General features: G+C 31.0%; 4 protein-coding genes across 8 annotated transcripts; 3 read left to right on the top strand and 1 right to left on the bottom strand.

Annotated features, from left to right (window-relative positions):
• Window positions 1-371: 371 nt before the first annotated feature.
• On the bottom strand, window positions 372-3,783 carry LOC115721116 (uncharacterized). 2 transcript variants are annotated; one of them, XR_009686062.1, is made up of 6 exons: window positions 3,423-3,783; window positions 2,372-3,211; window positions 1,690-1,769; window positions 1,302-1,566; window positions 680-1,210; window positions 372-424 (listed from the first exon to the last, which is right to left on the bottom strand). XR_009686062.1 is itself a non-coding variant. In XM_030650361.2 (6 exons), exons 2-5 carry the CDS (start codon window positions 3,132-3,134, stop codon window positions 939-941), a joined length of 1,380 nt encoding a protein of 459 aa, XP_030506221.1. In that variant the 5' UTR covers window positions 3,135-3,211; window positions 3,423-3,783; the 3' UTR covers window positions 448-826; window positions 908-938. The 2 variants fall into 2 exon arrangements, 1 of the variants encoding a protein (XP_030506221.1); XM_030650361.2 differs by lacking the exon at window positions 372-424 and having other exon boundaries at window positions 448-826; window positions 908-1,210.
• Window positions 3,784-6,830: 3,047 nt separating this feature from the next.
• On the top strand, window positions 6,831-8,778 carry LOC115718642 (KIN17-like protein). Of its 2 annotated transcripts, none has more exons than XM_061109926.1 (2): window positions 6,831-7,011; window positions 7,494-8,778. In XM_061109926.1, exon 2 carries the CDS (start codon window positions 7,510-7,512, stop codon window positions 8,695-8,697), a length of 1,188 nt encoding a protein of 395 aa, XP_060965909.1. In that variant the 5' UTR covers window positions 6,831-7,011; window positions 7,494-7,509; the 3' UTR covers window positions 8,698-8,778. The 2 variants fall into 2 exon arrangements, with proteins under 2 accessions (XP_060965909.1, XP_030503321.2); XM_030647461.2 differs by having other exon boundaries at window positions 6,838-7,011; window positions 7,480-8,778.
• Window positions 8,779-9,894: 1,116 nt separating this feature from the next.
• Window positions 9,895-13,921, top strand: LOC115718640 (pentatricopeptide repeat-containing protein At2g36980, mitochondrial). Of its 3 annotated transcripts, none has more exons than XM_061109925.1 (3): window positions 9,895-11,891; window positions 12,886-12,958; window positions 13,718-13,851. In XM_061109925.1, the coding sequence occupies exons 1-3, from the start codon at window positions 10,137-10,139 to the stop codon at window positions 13,720-13,722; spliced, it is 1,833 nt and encodes a 610-aa protein (XP_060965908.1). In that variant the 5' UTR covers window positions 9,895-10,136; the 3' UTR covers window positions 13,723-13,851. The 3 variants fall into 3 exon arrangements, with proteins under 3 accessions (XP_060965908.1, XP_060965906.1, XP_060965907.1); XM_061109923.1 differs by having other exon boundaries at window positions 9,899-11,891; window positions 12,886-12,954; window positions 13,782-13,919; XM_061109924.1 differs by having other exon boundaries at window positions 9,902-11,891; window positions 13,782-13,921.
• LOC115718643 (glutamyl-tRNA(Gln) amidotransferase subunit C, chloroplastic/mitochondrial) lies at window positions 13,815-14,964 on the top strand. The gene is made up of 5 exons (XM_030647463.2): window positions 13,815-14,018; window positions 14,100-14,140; window positions 14,234-14,289; window positions 14,538-14,589; window positions 14,725-14,964. The coding sequence occupies exons 1-5, from the start codon at window positions 13,815-13,817 to the stop codon at window positions 14,798-14,800; spliced, it is 429 nt and encodes a 142-aa protein (XP_030503323.2). The 3' UTR covers window positions 14,801-14,964.
• Window positions 14,965-21,096: the final 6,132 nt, after the last annotated feature.

Here is a 21,096-nt window from a genome sequence, read left to right on the forward strand (position 1 = left end):
GGCTAATAGTGTTGCACACTCTTTGGCCAAGCTGGCCTGACTACCCTAATTGTATCTATGATGTCTTTTAGGATGATATTTTTTAATCTATTTTATTGGACACTCTTTTCCCTCTTGAGGTTTTCCTACCGAGTTGCCGAAGCCAAAGCTCTACTCTATGGGCTTTCTTGCTGCGTGCAGATGGGGTATACGGTGAATACTGCAAAACGAGTGTTACATTTAGATGAGACTCGGGTGTGGTGGTCGGGCTTGCCCCTGATTTAGTTGTTTAAATTTGCCTATCTTTTGTATCCTAATCTTTTAACTTAGATGCCTTTTAATGGAACGTTTGAAATGAATAGTGTGTGCACATTTCTCTGAAGTCTTCAATGTTAGTCCACAAGATACATTAGTTAAGGGGTTGAAGTTGAAGTTGAAGTTTCATCTAATAATAATGAAAAAGAAAAGGAAAGAAAACATTATGCTTTGTGTTGATCTTTCAAAATATACAAATTTGTACTACAAATGAATTGATGGTACACCTTAACAACTGGACTCTAGTATTTCACAGCACTTGGAGGACAGAACAGAATACAACTCAAAATTTAAGAACTGTACAAAGTTACAAGAAGATTTCTAAAAATGAAAAGGAATTGAGCTATTCTTATTCGAGACAAATTCGGTGAAAGAATTGGCTCACCTCAAATTAAAACCCCCCATTGCTTTATCAAATTCAGACAAAGGGTGTTCTAGTTTAGAGGGAAAAAATCAACGGTTCCATTGAACGAGTTACCATCCACTGGCGTTCGTTTAATCAAACTAATCTGTTGAAATTTCGGAAAAGTTCCTGGGAAAGTAAAGAAAGAGATGATAAACATTTGTATTATGACTATATGACAATATGAGGAACAGAAGAGAATGAACATACCATGATAAAATATGAAATTTTCAACTGTTAATCAAAGCCTAAGGTAACCGCCTCTTTCCTGAGATACACCGCTACCACCAATGGTTCTTTTGAGGAATGATCTTCTATTTAGAGACCAACTTTTCTTCATGGCCCTACTCCTACTCCATGCAGCTATTCGGGAATAAAGATATGGGAAAATGAAGCAAAGAAGAACAAGAAATAGCATAGCTACACAGAGTATCATTACATTACGAAAACCATCTTTAATTCTAGGATCTCTCTGTCCAGTCCATGGAACACCTCCAACATTCATGCCAAACACTGCAAAAAAGTAACCGAAGAAAGTGGGCTGGTGTCAAAAACCTCAGCTTGAAATGGAACAGAATTCTACTAACTAAAACACTAATAATACCTCCTGTAATGACAGACAATGGAAGGAAAATTATTGAGAGGAATGAAAGATAATAGAGCTTTCTGTTGATTTGCTCGGCTTGCCAGCTATCTAGACCGGCCTGAAGAGCAGTAACACGATTGGCTATGAATCCTACATTTTCCTTTAGTCTCCTTAACCGTCCAATTAACTCTTCAAGGGCAACAATGTCTTCACTGCAAAACCAACGTTTCGATGTAGATTTTTCTTTGACTCGGGGAAATACTTGCTCTCCATGTGCAATTACCTGAGAAAGTAGAATTAAAAGCATCATTTGGCTACCAATACACCGATTATTATGCTATTCAGAATCACTCATGACTGTTCTTACATATCCAGCCATTGAAATGATACAAGGCCTAAGAATTACCTGCAGAAGGCGCTGCAGATTAAGATGCATTTTGGGGAATCTTCTATCATCTAGCATTTGTTTCTTTAGAGCAAAACCACCTGAAATTACAAGAAAACTTTGCTTACTTTGATTCCAAGGAAATCCAACAGAATTCAGTTCGAGTCAATGATGATAGCAAAACATTTCTTTCTAATCAAGTTTTTCAAAAATACATAACAGCCCATTTTCATATTCAATCAAGTTTTCCAGCATTGTCAACAATGTCAAGCACAAACACATACTGTCATATAACTCATTCTTATTCATTTTATTTGGTTAATTTAATGAAAGAATGAGAATGAGTCAAGTAGAAGGACTAGCTTTCCATAAGGACTTTAAGGTCTACTATATCAGAATTCCAACTTTCTGTCAACATTTCTTCCTTTGGTTTCATTTAAAGTAGTTTCTATTTTGATAATAATGGTTGGAAGGATGAACAAGTTTTAACAAAGCCAAGTCATTTATATCAGGACTTATATGAAGATATACCAGAAGATATTTTGATCTAAAGTTCTAACCAACTGCCATTGTACACATTATGAAGATTAAATTTGCAAATGTAGCCCTCCTTAAATGATTATCACCTTCCTAACATATTAATTATAGTGAGATATTTGCAGTTAAAGAGCTTAAAAAATTATGTGTACCAGTGTTAAAGTACCTTTATCCAACTCAAGCTCAACAGCATCTAAATCAATCTCAAGTTTAGTCACCATATCTTGAAGTTGATCCACATGAGTGTCAATGATATGAACCACAAGATTTGAGACAGATTTGGGGACAGGATTGTCAGCCTCTTCAGAATGATTCATAGTCAACAAGAACTCAAGAACATGCTCTCTTATCACTGTTCCACTCCCTTCCTTTTGCTGACCTCTATAATAAGTTGGACTCTCCACACTAGGAATCTCAGAGAGCAAAGACTGGCCCATCCTAGAAAATCCCAATCTAGGAACACGCCCCAACGAAACAGTAATAACCGAATTCTCAGTAATCCTAGCAGCAATCCTAAAGGTAAAATCACTAGAAGCAGGACCAGGTGAGTTAACTCTAAACACAAGAGCTCCATCAACATGTCCACAAAAGGGTCCATTGCTAATGAGTGAAAGAATGTCTTGGAGTTTCAATGGTGGGCAAAGAACACCAATGAGATACTGAGCAGATTGAGAGAGTTTCTGACTCCCTTTTGGAAGCTCAACATGGTACCAACAAAACTCTTCACCTCTCCCTTCAGCAAGATCCCATTCTTTATTGTAAAAATTTCCTGAACCATCAAATATATAAGCTCTCTGTCTAACAGTACCAGCATAATGAGAATGGTATAGAGGAGAAGGCTCTCTCAATGGAGTGTCTGCTGAGGTCTCTCTATCCATGTCTTCTTCTGTTTCTCTTCCATGGATTGACCCCCCATTTGCTAACTCCATTAATGCCTACTTTTCTTATTCAAATTCAATTAAAATAGTCTTAACTTCACAAAGAGATATCTCTGGTTTGAACCAAACTGCATCAAATTCAACAAGAACCAACTTTTAGATCCAAAATATATATAATAACAATAAACAAATACAACCCAAAATCACAATCCATTTCTTTCCATTGTAGGAAAAAAAAAAAACAAACCAAAGATTCTAACTTGAAAATTCATTAATTGCAGCCAAAGCCCACCAAGATTGAATCAAATCCCAAGAAAAAAAAAATAAAGAAAAACTCACATTGAATGGATGTTAGCCTTAAAAATCACCCCAAAAGAGATGAAAGAGAAGAAGAAAGAAACAGTAGAAGAGACTCTTCCTTCTTTAAGACCACAAACAACAAATCAAATTAAATAAAAAAAAATGGATTTTTATATTTTATTTTGGGTGATTTAAAAATGTCGGAGAAATCAAGGAAAGAGGTTGGAAAAGCAAAGGTGATGTTCTGGGAAATTTCGTATGTTTTCTTCCGTTGAAATTGAATCTTAAAATGGAAGATAATTATGGAATATTTAGTCATGAGATTTAAATTCACATGTATCAGATTTCAGATTACACCATTAGATTTTAATGATTAATAATGATTTAGAGTAAATGCATTCAATTTCAAAGACACAGCTAAACATAGAAAAATAAATAATGGAATTACATATTAGTCCTTTCAACCTTTTCAATTTTATGAGTAGACTTGCAAATCTATTTTGAGACTTGGGATAACAAATCATTTTCTTTTCTTTTTGCCCTTTAAAAAAAAAACAATATTAACCGTGAATGAATGTGATTAATTTTAATGTTCAAAAATAAATGTGGTTAATGTTAGTGGATGAGATTTAAGGTTCAGAATCAGCATTGCTATTAGGCACCAGTGGTATCTAGTAACTTCTCAACATGTTGCATTGCGATTGGTTAGCGATACTCCCTAAAAGTTATAGGACCCATAACTTAGTTAAACCAATAGCGATATTGACACGTAGGAAGGTGTTAGGCATCACTGGTGCCTTTTAGCATTTCTCTTCAGAAAATGTAGCATATTTTGTAAATAGTATTGCTATTGAGTATTAGTGGTGGCTACCACTTTTAGACATGTTGTCTTACGATATGGGACTTGTTACTTAATTTGACTAATAATGATATTGACACATAAGAAGGTGCTAAACACTGCTAATATCTTTTAATATTTTTCTTTTGTAAAAGAGCCCGTTAGGTTTTAATCATTTTGTTTGATGGGTGTAATTTTTTTTTTAGTATTATTATTGGTTTGGATTACACATGTTGGGATTCGATCTCAAGATCCTACACACAAGCACCCTCTAATAATTTTTTATTGTCTCAAATAATTAGTATTTATCATCTTTATTTCTTGTGACAAATGCTTGGGCTACTTTTCTCTCAATTTCTTTCTTACTAACAACATTTTCTCATAGGCTAATTTGCATTGTAAATGTTCTTGAATCTATATCACGATCAGATTGTTATAGAGCATTTAGTATGAGATTTAGGCTTGTTGGGAATGTGAATGTCAAACTTAGCCCATGTTTAATAAATTAAATTTTCATAACCAATGGGTGTGTTTTCTAAATAAGTCTTATTTTTTAAATTAAAATAGTAGTAATCTTAGTCTCCTCCAATATTTTTATATTCTCTCTAAGTCTACTCTCTTTAACTCAAACTCACATAACAAAGACTTTCCACAATTATGAATCTATTTTTTTTTGGTTGGTAAATACTATTTTGGACTTTGTATTTTGTAAAAGTTACAGTTAGATCATCTGTTTTGTTAAATGATAAAATATATCCTGTATTTTTTAAATTGATACAAATAGGACCGTAAGCTCAATTTTTAATTTTTTTTTTAATATAACCAACTTGAAGACAATTCCTAATACGAATAGATGCAAAAAATTTAACCAATTTTGTCACAACACTTCTAGGCCAAATTATTATTAAGTTTTATCTTGACAAAAAATCAGTTCAGGATTCTATTTGTACTATTTTAAAAAATACATGATTCATTTTATCATTTAACAAAACAGAAAGTCCAATCTATAACTTTTATAAAACATAAAGTCCAAAATAATATTTACAAAAATATCTTTTTTGTTTGGTAAAGCTTTGTAGTTCATTATTGCTTCTTTGACTATTATTCATGATAATCCTTTTTCTTTTCCTCAATGGATTATAATTCTATGTTTTCATTATTGGTGTATGACCAATGAGTTTGAGATATTTTTGATGAAATGTCAAAGAGGGGTATTTTATTTACTTCTTTCGTTTCACGCCTCTAAGTTATGGTCTAAGAACAATTGATATACAGAGTTGTTTAGTTGCTCCAATAGATATTTTTATTTTTATTGCATTTTTTTTTTAATTATAGTCTTTTGTCTTAGAGAATATTTAGAGGATTATCTAATTGAGACCAACTAAAAGGTTCAACTTAATAAATTAGACAAATTTATGCTTAAGTAATAAGTAATCTTTAACAACACTTGTCGACTGAGTAGAGATTCCAATGTTTTAGGAGGATAGTTATTAAGTTACGAATTAGATTAACTTTGGGTAGTTGTTTAGGCTTCATATGACAGTTATATTTTAACATGTAACAAGTTTGGTATGACTATTTGCTCGAAATCTTTAAGGGCTCGTTTGGAACGCCGTATTAGGTCGTATTGTATTGTATTATATTGAATTGTATTTTATACAATATTTTTATATAATACTATAAAAATATGATGTATAGTTAATACCACATATAGTTTTACATAAAAATATGATATATAATCCAATTCAATATTATATACGACCTAATACGGCGTTCCAAACGAGTCCTAAATCTCTAGATAAAAAAAAAAAAAAAACTAATTAGCAATTTTTCCTTTCAAATTTTGATATATATCAAATTATACTCCTGAATTTTTTTGGCCATTAAAAATTCCTCTAAATTATTGATATTGTTAGATTTAAAGACTTTTGTCTAATTTCATTCAATTTTATTGTTTTAGTGATTGTTTATATGTTAAAATATGCTCCCCAGACTTTGATATCTACCAAATTATGCCCCTCAAACTTTGATATGTACTACTAGTAAATCATGCCTCTTGAACTTTCATCCATATTAGAATTTTTTTTACTAAAATTAGACAAAAGTCCTTAAATTTAACAATCTTAATAGTTCAGGGGGAATTTTTAACGGCCAAAAAAATTCGAAAAACATGATTTAGTACATGTAAAAATTCAGGGACAAAATTACTAAGTAGCCAAAAAAAAAGGAGAGAGCTTCACTTATTGTATATTTTTGGGGGGTAAGTTGAAAAATGCCTCTTTTATTCATCAATTAATCAAATTTACCTCTAATTTTATATTTATTTGAAATATACCTCTTTTTATATGTATTGTACCCAAAATATTCTTACATAAGAGAATCACATGGAGAGTATCTTGAAGTGACAGGGGCAAAATTGGTACAATGTTTAAAAAAAGAGGTAAAAATGATAGATTTTAAAAAAGAAGGTAAAAATAAAAGAGGACAATATAAAGAGGGTATAGAGTACAATTTCCTCTATTTATTTTTGGCATACATGTAAAAGTTCTAGAAACATTCATTTGGGCTGCCTAAGTCTAGTGCCTATGTCTGAAGCCCAAGCCCAGCCCAAACCTAACATCATCACATTCTCGAATCTCAACCTCTCTCCGAGTCTCAGATCTCTCAAAAGCCACCACCGCACCACCATAGCCATACTCGCACACGAGCCAACGCCTATAGAAAGCGGACCACACCATCCCGCCGGCGCCATCTTCCGCCATCACGGTCCACCGGAGAAGCTTACAGTAGGTATGTTCCAAGAATTTTGGTCTGCCCTAAATTTCCCCATTGATTTTGTTTTTGGTCATAGACATTCCATAATGTAGTCGTGAATGTGTTCAGTGATTAAATTTATCAAAATTGTTTGTTTAGTCTTACCGAAAAAATCTTGATTTGAAGTAAATATGGCCTTTAAATTTTGATATAGAACAAAATCAATAACCATTGAAACATAATGAAACTTGAAAAGTTTAAGCCAAAACAAATGAAGTGATGTTGATTAGCTAAGTCTAGAAATCATTAACAAACTACTGCTTATTTATGAATATATTGCCCTTTGAAAATTCTTGCTTAAAGAAATTTCACCTAATAGATGGGTTGGCTAAGTTTGTTCATAAAGCTTGATATTCCAATTAATTAGGGTTTCTGATTCAGATTCAATTATACTCTGATTGTATTTGAATATATTTTAAGCTAATTGAACCGATCATATCAAATTATATCTTATTCAGAGCAAAGTGAATTCTGATGGGGAAGAATGATTTTCTGACGCCTAAAGCAATTGCCAACCGAATCAAAGCCAAAGGCCTTCAGAAGCTGCGATGGTACTGCCAGATGTGTCAGAAGCAATGTCGGGATGAGAATGGGTTCAAGTGCCATTGTATGAGCGAGGGCCACCAACGCCAGATGCAGGTCTTCGGCCAAAACCCTACTCGAATTATCGATGGGTACTCTGAAGAGTTCGAGAGTACTTTTCTCGAGCACATGAAGCGCAGCCACCGGTTTAGCCGTGTGGCCGCCACAGTAGTTTACAATGAGTACATCAACGACAGGCACCACGTTCATATGAATTCCACCGAGTGGGCTACGCTCACGGATTTTGTCAAGTACTTGGGCCGAACTGGGAAGTGCAAGGTCGAGGAAACGGCCAAGGGTTGGTTTATGACTTATATTGATAGAGATTCAGAGACCCTTTTCAAGGAGAAGTTGAAGAACAAAAGGATTAAAGCAGATTTGGTGGAGGAAGAGAAACAAGAGAGGGAGATAAAGAAACAGATTGAAAGGGCTGAGCAATTAATGCCTATGGCAAATGTCTTGGATCAGTCTCAGGAGCTTCAGCCAAAAAAGGAACTGAAATTGGAGAGCGGGGTTAAGATTGGTTTCGCGCTGGGATCATCCTCGTCGAAGATTGTAAGCAAGGAGAAGGCAGAGAGCTCGAAAATGGTGTTTGATGAGTTGGAGAGCGAAAAGGGTAACAAGGGCGAGAAGAGAAAAGCTGATGGGAGCAGCTCGACGAAATCAGCATTAGAAGAACTGATGAGGGAGGAGGAGAAGAAGAAGGAAAAGATTAACAGAAAGGATTATTGGTTATGTGAAGGAATCATTGTTAAGGTTATGAGTAAAGCCTTAGCTGAGAAAGGGTATTATAAGCAAAAAGGGGTTGTAAGAAAAATCATTGATAAATATGTTGGTGAAATTGAAATGCTTGATAGCAAACATGTGTTGAGAATTGATCAGGAAGAGCTAGAGACAGTGATTCCACAAATTGGAGGACTTATTAGGGTTGTGAATGGCGCATACCGTGGATCGAATGCGAGGCTGTTAGCTGTGGATACTGATAAGTTTTGTGCTAAGGTGCAGATAGAGAAGGGTGTGTACGATGGTAGAGTACTTAAAGCTGTTGAGTATGAAGATATATGTAAAATTGTTCAGTAAGGTTGAAATTAAATTTGTTATAAAATTGAAATTGTCTTATTTTGAAGAAGATTTAATTATAAAGTTTGATATTCAATATCAGCTACAATTTAAAATTAGTTTTAATCAATTAAGGGGCTGATTTTGAATCCATCTTTAAGATTGGAAAACATAAAATTATTGTTTAGTAGATTGCTTTTAAAAATAAAATTCAAATCAGTATTCTAATTTGATTGGTAATTAACACAAGCACAAGATATATTACTAACAGGGTAACAATTTAGGTATGATAACACTAATTGAAATTGATTGTAAGTTAGGGTCATTAAACATAGATGTGAGTTGAATCTGAATGATACTACATAGCACTAATAGAGTAATTTAAAATTAATGTATGAAATGATTCTTCTAAAAATAAATTATTGTCATAATATTTTTATTTAATAAATGGTAAAAAAAATCACAATTTATAGTTTTTATTTTTAAAATTAAAAAATAAAATTAATTACAAAATATATTTTTTTTATTTTTCAAATTAAAAAATAAAGTAGTTATTTATTTATTTATTTTTTTTTTTTTTACATTTTTATGAAATTCTATACAAAAATTATTATAGCAATTAATTGAGCAACTTAAATCGCAATTAAAATTTTTATAGCAACTCATCAGAGTAACTTAAATCGTAAATCGAGATTCGACGGGCCACATTGTTGATCTCCGAGCCACATATCAGGGAGGAAACTACCCAGCTGAGGTGGTTGAAGCTCTTGGCATCAAAGAAGCTCTAAGTTGGTTGAAGGACAAAGGATGTAATAAAGTTGACATGGAAACTGATAGTATGGTAACGGTGCAAGCAATCTTTAGTAATCAAATTATGTCCTCTACTTTTGGTTTGGTTATTAGAGATTGTAAGAGTTTATTGTCAGCTTTAAATAATGTTAGTATTCGTTTTGTAAGACGATCAGCAAATCGTGTTGCCCACTTTGTTGCTAGGCGATCCCGATTTTTCTCTGATCGTAGCATTTATAGGATTGATTTTCCTGATGAGCTTCTAGCTCTTATGTATGATGAATGCTAAATTTCAATGAAGTTGATATTTCATTTTCAAAAAAAAAAACTTAAATCGTAAATTTTTTTAAAAATTAAAAATTAATATATAAAGTAATTCCTAAAAAATGTTAAGTAATTTTTTTTTTAACAAAATTTAAAAAATAAAAACGCCACCTAAATACCAATCACAATAAAGTGGTTTGAAGCTGCCTATGTCTCTGTTCTAATCTAACTGTTTTTCATAATCGGTCCAATTCGAAGTCGTTTATAGCTCGTTGGAGCCTTGCCTTCGTGAACTGACTCATCCTAGTCCCTCCAAAACCTCTGTTTCTACTTCCAGCTTCCTCGCCGCCAAACATATTAGCTAAACCAGGAAAATGGGCATCTTTGAATTCTGAAAATGGAACGATATGCAGTCAGAAATAATTCAAATTACATCTAAGATAGTGGCCTATTCGAAGTCGGGTCAAATCAATAATGCTCGAAAACTGTTTGATAAAATGTCACACAGAGACTCCATCGCTTGGAATGCCATGCTTGCTGGCTATTCTCTAATGGGTCTTCATCAAGAAGCTCTTTCTCTTTTCTGGAGAATGAGAATTATGAACACCAAGCCTGATCACTTCACTTTCACTTCCACTTTCAGTGCTTGTGCTGGTTCTGGTGCTTGCAAACTACAATATGGGACTAAACTTCATGCTTTGGTACTTGTTTTGGGTTACCAATCTTATGTGCCTATCAATAATGCGATGATTGATATGTATGGGAAGTGTCTGAGTCCTTCAAGTGCTGCCAGTGTATTTGATGAAATGAGTATCAAGAACGATACATCTTGGTGTTCGCTCTTGTTTGCGCATACCAAGTCTTTTCAGTTTGACATCGCGTATAAAGTGTTCTTAGCTATGCCAAGGAGAGTGGGGATAGCTTGGAACATAATGATAGCGGGTTATGCACGAAATGGGGAGGTTGAACGTTGTTTGGCATTGTTGAAAGATATGTTGGAGAGTTCATGTTGGCGGCCGGATCAATGGACTTTTAGCTCTCTTATGAGTGCTTGTACAGAATCAATATCATTATGTTTGTATGGATTCATGGTACATAGCTTTATCATTAAAAGCGGTTGGAGTTCAGCAGTGGAGACAAGGAACTCGCTTTTGAGTTTCTATGCTGAGTTAGGTTGTAGAAGTGATGCTATGAAGGTTTTTGATTCTAGTGGAAAGTTAAGTCAAGTGTCATGGAATGCCATAATTGATGCAAATATGAAATTGGGTGAAACCAAAGACGCTTTTCTCGCATTTCATCAAGCTCCTGAGAAGAATATTGTTTCGTGGACATCTATGATCTCGGGGTATGCAAGAAACGGCGATGGTGAACAGGCTATTAGCTTTTTTGTTGAGATGATGAGAAATGGTTTCAAGCCAGATGATTATGCAATTGGAGCTGTGCTTCATGCTTGTTCCAGCTTTGCAGTGTTAGAGCATGGTAGAGTGATTCATGGATGCATATTTCGTAATGGATTCCATGGCTATGTCTATGTTGGCAATGGCTTAGTAAACATGTATGCTAAATGTGGGGATTTAGAAGGTGCTAATCTAGCATTTTGCGAGATTCGAGATAAAGATCTGGTTTCTTGGAATGCCATGTTGTTTGCATTTGGTTTACACGGAAAACCTAGCCGCGCTCTAAAGCTATATAGAGAAATGGTTGCAACTGGACTAAAACCAGATAAAGTGACCTTCATTGGCTTATTGATGACTTGCAGCCATTCGGGTCTCATAGAGGAAAGTCAGGAGTTTTATGAAACTATGAAATCAGTTTATAAACTTTCCCCTGAAATGGATCATGTAGCATGCATTGTAGACATGCTTGGTAGAGGTGGTTATATAGAAGAAGCAAAAGAATTCGCCACCACAGTTTCAACCGAGTTAAGCTCGTGTGAGGCGCTTCTGGGAGCATGCTCTGCACATCAACACATTACATTAGGGACATACTTGGGAAAAGCTTTGAAGGACTTAGATCCTCATAAAGAAATTAGCTATGTGATGCTATCAAATTTGTATTGTGGTAGTGGGCAATGGAATGAAGCTGAGATAGTTAGGCAGGCAATGCTAGACAAAGGAGTAAAGAAAATGCCTGGTTGTAGTTGGATTGAACTAAGAAATAAGGTAACAACTTTTGTTGCTGGTGACCATTTTTTTCCATTTAAGGTAGAGGTTCATAAGATTCTGAACTCCCTTGAATTTGAAATGAAGAATCCTTGTTTAGTTGGTTTCGAAAATTGAATCGAAAAGAAAGTATCTTTATACCTCTAGCATAGCTTATGCAATGCTGCTACCAATGATCACAGAAGGTCAAGGATTATTAAAATGAAGGAATAAGTTGAATTTGGTTAAAAGCTCTATCCCCTAACTTGAGTGGAGCTTGCATTGAGCATCAAAATATTGATCATCTTTTTAGTGATGCATTCATTCATGGACTTGTTTGCTTTAATTTGTATGAGAAGAATGTGGCTTTGTGTATATATGCTGATTTAATAATAGTTCTAGAGTTGAGGAATTCAAATTATAATGGCATATCTTTTACCTTGTGTTAGCATTATACTTGTTATATTTAGACTTGAAATTCATAAGTTCAACTACTTTTTATTGCATTTCTTTTAAAAAAAAAAATTATAATTTTTTGTGTTGTTAGAGAATATTTAGAGGAACATCTAAGTTTGGTAAAAATTGGTTTGATTGAGACCAACTAAAAGGTTTAACTTAACAAATTAGACAAAAATTGATGATTATGGAAAAGAACTAGAACAAATAAATACAAAATATTAGACTTATAAACAACTTTGGGTAGTTTGTTTAAGGCTTCATATGACTTATTTGTACTTGTAACAAGTATGGTATTGACTATTTGCTCAGTGTTTAAAATGCCTAGAAAGGAAAAAGCTTCACTCATCGTATATTTCAAAAAGTTTTGTATATTATTGGTATATATTTCAAAATGTTTTGTATATTATTGCCCTGAAAATTCACATGTTTGGGCTGCCTATTCTATATTCTAGGCCCAAGTTCAAGCCCAAGCCCAACCTAATATCATCACATGATTTCACATTTTCAATTCTCTAATCTCATCCTCTCTCTCTCTCTCTCTCTCTCTCTCTCTCAGGTCTCAACAGCCACCGCCATAGCCGCCGGTGCTATATTCCGCCACCGCGGTCCACTGGAGAAGCTTGCAGTAGGTATTTTCCAAGAATTTTTCTCATAAATACATGATTTTTTTTTCCAAGAATCTGAATTTCATAAATTCTCTAGTTTTATTTTGAGTTATGACTGAAAAGTGAATTTGGAAATTTACAGTGTAAATCTTAATTTCATTTTCTTGACAGTATAGAAATATTCCTTAAAATGGTTCCAAGATTATAGCACCAGTCTCAGTATTATGAGCAGGTTGCTAAATAATTTGAACATTTGAATTATGATTGAAAAGATGAATTTGGAAATTTACAGTGTAAATCTGAGTTTCATATTCTTGACAGTATAGAAATGTTCCTTAAGGGAAAATTGTTCCAGGATTATAGCACCAGTCTTAGTATTATAAGGAGTTTGCTAAACAGTATGAACATTTGAGTTACGACTGAAAAGTGATTTTGCAAATTTACAGTGTAAATCTGAACTTGATTTTCTTGACAGTTTAGAAATGTTCCTTAATAGAAAATGGTTCCAAGATTATAGCACCAGTCTCAGTATTATGAGCAAGTTGCTTAAAAGTTTGAACATTTGAGTTATGACTGAAAAGTGATTTTGCAAATTTACAGTGTAAATCTGAACTTGATTTTCTTGACAGTTTAGAAATGTTCCTTACTAGAAAATGGTTCCAAGATTATAGCACCAGTCTCAGTATTATGAGCAAGTTGCTTAAAAGTTTGAACATTTGAGTTATGACTGAAAAGTGATTTTGCAAATTTACAGTGTAAATCTGAACTTCATTTTCTTGACAGTATAGAAATGTTCCTAGAGAGACTGGTTAGTTATTTAGAGATAAAATATTGTGTACCAACGCAGAGTAAAGACTCGGGAAAGTGAGGCAGAGGAAATATGGGGAGCAGAGCTGTAGTTTTTGGCAAGGGAATCAAAGTTCTGAGCCTCCCATTTAATGGAAAAGCTCTTCTTCTTCCTAAGAAGAACAATTTGGATTTGGTCAGAAGAAACTGCTCAACTCCGACGAGTGGGTCCTCCCTTGAACCTCCAGATGTCTCGCGTTTGGCTCAAACAGCCAGAATTTCCCTCACTCCTCAAGAGGTATGTTTGGTTTTTATTCATCTGAAGAGATTTGTTATTCTAGTTCACAAACCAATTCAAAATCTGCATTTCCCTTATCAGGTAGAAGACTTTGGTCCCAAAATTCGTCAAGTAGTGGATTGGTATGAATCTTCTTTGGAGTATCAAGTTATATAGCTTACTGGGGTTTATAATTTGTGTGTGAATTATGGAATGAATGGTTTGGTGACTGACAGGTTTGGACAACTTCAAGCTGTTGATCTTCATAGTGTTGAGCCTGCAATTAGAGCAGGTTCTTATTCAACTCTCTCTTGTTCCTTAATATAAAGCCTACTTTGTATGGATTTTTGAACTTGTTTGGCTGGAAATTAATTAGGCATCTTAATTTGTGTGGTAATTCCTTAGCCTTGTTCTACTGAAAATGATGTCAAGTTTTGAATGTAGCTAGTAATGGGCAGCTTTCAAAGTGTTAAATTTTTATGGTATGGTTTCATTACAAGCATTTGAAGTAAAATTGGTTATGTTGTGAATGATTTGCAGATACTGAGGGTGACAATTTGCGCGATGATATTCCCGAAACATTTGAGAACAGGTAATGAAGAAGGTGTTCTAGTCTTTATTGTGAATTTATGCTGTGTTAGAGTACAAAATTATAAGGCTTTGGCCTTAATTTTTTTTTTCTTCTTTTTATTATATATTTATGGGTGAAATGGCTTGTTCTTAACAGGGAAGCCATAATTGGTGCAGTTCCAAATTTTGAAGATCCATACATTAAAGTTCCCAAAGTGTTGAACAAGGAATAAGCTCCTTTTAATTGGTTGTTGGCTTCTTTCTTCTTTGGCTTATCACTCTATTCTTTATTTATGATACTTTTTTTTTGTTAAATTGTAATCTAATGTTGTTTAAGAAATTGATTGTAGTAAGAACCATAATTCCATAACAAATTTCGAAATATGTGTCATAAAAACCTGTTGAAAAACTATCAAAATTGTATTAAAAAAATTGAATTGTGAAATATTTACAAATAAGACATTAAGACAACACTCAACAACGGTTTGATACATTATACACATAAGTTTATAATAAATTCATTCAAGAAAAATAACCAATCTATGAATAACATGGATTATGAAAATTCTTGTTGACTCAAAATATGTAAAACAGTTTTGAATATTCTTGTAAACTCCAAGTGTGTATTATTTGCAACTAGTAGTAGTGCTCAATCCAAAACATTCATTTAGAGGAAATTACATTGTATATTTATTTTATTTTACTCATTTTAATTTTTACTTTCATTTTCATATTTTTTTAAATATACATATTTTTATGGATGATATCTCCATTAGACCTCTTATGTTAATGTAAATTATATGCTAGATTTAAGTAGAGAGTGAGAGTATATTGAGCAACTCACTCAAAAAAAATAGGTATATTTTAATAAAATATAATATGATGATATTTTTAATTAATAGATACAAAAAAGAGGTATTTTTCAACTAATCTCGTATGTTTATGAGCCGAAAAAACTACATAGACGAAAAATTTAAAAAAAAATTACAAAAATACATAAACATTGAAAAAAATTATTTTCTCTAAGTTTTTTTTTTATTTACAAAATCACATCTTTAATAAAAATAATAAATTGTTTTTTTATTATTTTATAGTTTATTTATAATTGTCATGAGTTTATTCTCATTATATAGTTTATTTATAATTATTGTGAGGTTGATTTCTCATTGTTTTTTAGTTGTTTTTTTATTTTTTTATTGAACAGTGTATTTCCGTAATTAAAAATTTTAAATTATAAAATTATAAATAAAACATAAATTTTTTTTTTAAAGTTCTCCTATTTATTATTATATTATTATTATTTTGATATATTTAATGTTGTTAAAATATGGAGAGGGTTGTTACATTAAATGTAACTATGATGATTATATTTATTTTTTATTGTTGAATAATTATTAAATCATTTTGATTAATTTAGAAATCAATTGAAAATAATTAATAAATTATCTAACTTACTTTTTATTTAATAAAAATTAAAAATAAATTATCTATAATCTCACAATTAAAAATTATGCTCAGATTAATAAATTATAAGTAGCTCAAGTTAAAAATTAAAAGAAGTTCAAGTTTTGAGAAAATTAAGATATGAAAATTTCAAAAGGGAAATTAAAAAATAGAAGTCTAAGAGGTCCAAAATTTTGGAGTCGAAACTTCGGGAAACCACGAGTAAATTAACTTTATAAAATTTTCTATTGAAAAGTTAACAGGTTAAAGTAAATTTGGCAAAATCTAAATGTTTAGGTCATTAATACTGGAACCTCAAAAAAATTTGAAAGTAGACAATTTAACAAAAACTTAAAAAAAAAAAGAATTAAGTACAAAATTGAAATTCAAAGATTTAGGCCGTTAGAACTAGAATCTTAAGATATTCAGAAGTAAATTGCTTAACAAGAAATCATAAAAAATCATGTCATTCAATGAATTTTAACAAATTATATATTTTAGGGGCATGATCAAATAATATCAAAAGTTTATAAAATAAAAATATTATTTATTTGTTTTCCACAAAATAGTTAAAAGAAAGGCTAATTAGTAATTTTTTCCCCGAACTTTGACATGTACCAAATCATGCCTCCTGAACTTTTTTGGCCGTTAAAAATTCCCCCTAAACTATTGAGATTGTTAGATTTAAGGACTTTTTTGTCTAAGTTTAGTTAAAAAATTCTAACATGGATGAAAGTTTAAGGGGCATGATTTAGTACATATCAGAGTTTGAGGGACATGATTTAGTAGATATCAAAGTCTGCGGAGCATGGTTTAGTACAGAAACAATCACTGAAACAGTAAAATTAAATGAAATTAGATAAAAGTTTTTAAATTTAACAATCTCGGAGAATTTCAAACGGCCAAAAAAGTTCGGAGGATACGATTTAGTACATATCAAAATTCAAGGAAAAAAATTACTAAGTAGCCTAAAAGAAAATATGGTTTGAATGAATCTCTATTTTCTCCATAACATATTAAATTACTTTTTGATGAAACACTTGTACTTTTCAATTCACAATCACACATTTATAGTGATGGTATCCAAATTCTAAACTATATTTGATAAATAATATCCCACTTGTTTGTGCAGCGTCAAATCAAATCAATGTGTCTTCTTTTCTTCTATTATAATAATACAATACAATAAAATAAAAAAAAATGGTAATAAAAATTGATTAATAATAGTTATTTTATTATTAGAAAGAATATTAGAATCAAAATTATTTTATATATTTTTGTGAAAATGTAATAAAATCTGCAGACAAAAATATCTCTTTATTAATTTAGTAAATTAAATATATAAAGGTATTAAAGTTATTTTATTCTCACTATCAAAAAAAAAAATATATTCTTCAATTACTGTTATGTCAATTATATTTTTTTATGAAAATTGTTAAGTGATGTACTGACCATTACATCACTTCATACAATATGTAATGCATTAATATATATGGAAATTTCTTGACATAGACATCCATATAGACATTTCTATATATATACATATAATGTAGCTATCATTAGATAATTGCTAGTAGGGATATTTCGGTGGATCATATCAAATGTTTTTAGGTCCATTTAGATTTGATCCAATTATATATTGGATATTAGATTTTATTATCCGATCCGATCCAATTGATTTTAGTCATCCAATCGATCCAACATCCATTGGATGTTGGATTGGATCGGTTCTATCCATTGGATATATTTCATATATATATATATTTATTAGTTCGATTTGAATTTATTCAATAGACTAGTATTTTTGAATCAGATTAGATCCATCCAATATTTTAGGTCTAATATGTACTGGATTAGACTGGATATATATACATATAATGTAGCTATCATTAGATAATTGCTAGTAGGGATATTTCGTTGGATCATATCAAATGTTTTTAGGTCCATTTAGATTTGATCCAATTATATATTAGATGTTAGATTTTATCATCCGATCCGATCCAATTGATTTCAGCCATCCAATCGATCCAACATCCATTGGATGTTAGATTGGATCGGTTCTATCCATTGGATATATTTCATATAAATATATATATTTATTAGTTCGATTTGAATTTATTCAATAGACTAGTATTTTTGGATCGGATTGGATCCATCCAATATTTTAGGTCTAATATGTACTGGATTAGACTGGATCCATGCAATTCAAGAAAAAAAGAGTAAAATTTTAATGTTAATTTTATGTATACATATATATTTTACGTATAACATTATAAAATTTAGGGTAAATAGCGGCATAAGTACCCAAAATTTTATGTTTGTAAGCGGCATAAACCCAATGTTTATTTTTAGTGGCATAAGTACCCATTGTTTGTAAAATTGTAATTTTCTTCCAGTTTTGTCAGTACAGACTCTATTTTGAATTTATTAAAAGAATAGTTGGAAGTAACCGATACTATATATTTCTATCTAGACCCAATGATAAAAAATTTAGGCCTTATATGTGCATTGTTTAAGACAATATCAAAGTATGTACTGACAAAATTAGAGAAAAATTACAGTTTTGCAAACATTGGATACTTAAGCCGCTAAAAATAAACATTGGGTTTATGCCGCTTACAAACATAAAACTTTAGGTACTTATGCCACTATTTACCCTAAAATCTAATTACTCATCCAAAGTAAATGAAAATACTAATTAGTTTAATTGGATGTTGGATGTATTGGATTTTTAGACACTCCATCCAACATCTGATCCGATCCAATTGGATATTCAAAAATAACATCCAATCCGATCCGATCACAATTGGATATTCAATGTTTGGCGATCGGTTGTTATTGGATTGGATCTATTTATGCACACCCCTTTGCTAGTATTATTGGTCCCTAATACTTTTTGGTGTTATCCTGCTATTAGTTTAATTAAGTATCGAATTTTATATTAACTTAAAAAAATAATTTTTAAGTAATATCGCTAACTAATTATAAAATATTATTTATAAAAAAAAATACTGGACACCACTAGTACTTAAATAACAATATTGTGTTTTGCAAAAGTTACTAATTGGACCCTCTATTTTGTTAAATGACAAAATAGACCCTATATTTTCTAAAATTGTACAAATAGGACCATGAACTGATTTTTTGTCAAAATAAAACTTAATAATAATCCGATATAGAGATGTTATGACAAAACTTGTTACATTTTTTGTATCTGTTCGTGTTAGAAATTGTCTTAAAATTTTTTATATTAAAAAATAAATTGTTGAAAATTAAGCTCAAGGTCTTATTTTTAACATTTTGGAAAATATAAGTTTCATTTTGTCATTTAACAAAATAAAAGGTCTAATTGATAACTTTTACAAAACACAAAGTCAAAATGGTATTTACTATCATAAAATATAATACTTTTGTTTTGTAACTATGCATTGCCATATAATTTTAAGTGAAGCTAGCATTTATTTATTTATTTTATAAACTAATTAAAATTAAAAAATAAAATATCAATGATAGACTCTCAATTCTCTCATTTTTTTCAATAAAAAAACTTTCAATTTTCACACACTGGCTAAATTATTTTAATTACATACTTAAGAATAAATATTGTATAATTTTCATCTAAAATTAGATTTAAAATTACCTACGTATAATTTTAGAAAGTTTCATATACATTGTTTTATCAAAAAAAGAAAAATCTTACTTTTTAGAAAATTGTTAAAAGATACCACTTGTGTCTATTATTTTCTTCGATGTCATACCACTATTAGTATAATTAAGTATCGAATTTCATATAAGTTTTAAAAATAATTTTTAGATAATATCGCTAACCAATGATAAGGTGTCACTTATAAAAAATATTGAGTACTACTGTTGCCCAATAAAAAAAAAAACTCTACTTAAAATGAAGAATTAAAGCCACACTTTTATATACTAAATTAAAGTTACGTACAATTCTTAGTTTTATATATTTAATTTTTCGTTTAGGTAATGAATTATGATTTTTGATTCCATGAAAATTATAAATAATTTAATTATAAATAATATATATTTTTTTTAAAAAAATATTTATTATGAAATATAAAAAAAAATATAATAGTAATTTCTTTAAAGTACTAATTCATTATAACTTAAGGTCAAAAACTTACTTATAATGTTTTCCAATACTATTATAAAAAACCTCGATACATTGATAATACATATAAATGACAAATTCTCTTTACAAATTATTATACATACTGTGTTCTGTGTATATATTTTTAGAAAGTTAAATACACTACAACATTGAATTTAAATTTTTATTCAATAGTATAATAAACTTGCATTTATAATCAACATAATCAACAATGATGGCTCAAACAAAATGATGCTTTGTAAATAATATTTTAATGAATTGAAAAAAAAAATTATAACTAAAAAAGATTCAACCTTTCAGTTTGAAAGGCTCCTGTATCCAAAAAAGAAAAAGAGTAAGCTCACACCAAATATACCAATTTCACTTTCAACCAATCACCCAGAATCTCAAATAATCATATATATATATAAATATAAAGCAAAGCTTTTTTCAATAATCGGAGGGACTTGTAACGCTCGATATTTTTCGACCGCTCAGTCTGTGTAGAAAGAGAAAGAAAGAGAGTTAGAGAAAGAGTGGTGGTGGTGGTAATAGGAATAACAAAAAGACAAAACTCAAATATCAAAATATTCGATTGTTTTTACCACCAAGAGCAGTAATATTATGAGTACTAAAGTAATAGTTTTCAGTGATGAGTGACTATCTCAACTGAAGGTACGTAATCGGTTTCTTCGTCTTTCTTGTTTGTTGTTCTCGGCGAAATGACATTTGAAATAAAGAGTTTAGGAGCATTTGATTTGAAATAAACACTTAAATCGACAACTTTTCGGATAAAGATTTTGCAAGGTGAATGGATTTGATAATTAGGGATATAAGTTTCTTAGAGAAATATGTGAGATGATTTTTTTTAATTTAAAAAAAGATTGTTTAATTTTTTCGGTTTAATTATTAGATTTATTTATTGACGGAATATTCTTTTTTAATATATAAAGAATCGTTAAACTAAAAATGGCC

Source organism: Cannabis sativa, chromosome 2 (genome assembly GCF_029168945.1).
Source record: "Cannabis sativa cultivar Pink pepper isolate KNU-18-1 chromosome 2, ASM2916894v1, whole genome shotgun sequence".
Classification (NCBI taxonomy): Eukaryota; Viridiplantae; Streptophyta; class Magnoliopsida; order Rosales; family Cannabaceae; genus Cannabis; species Cannabis sativa.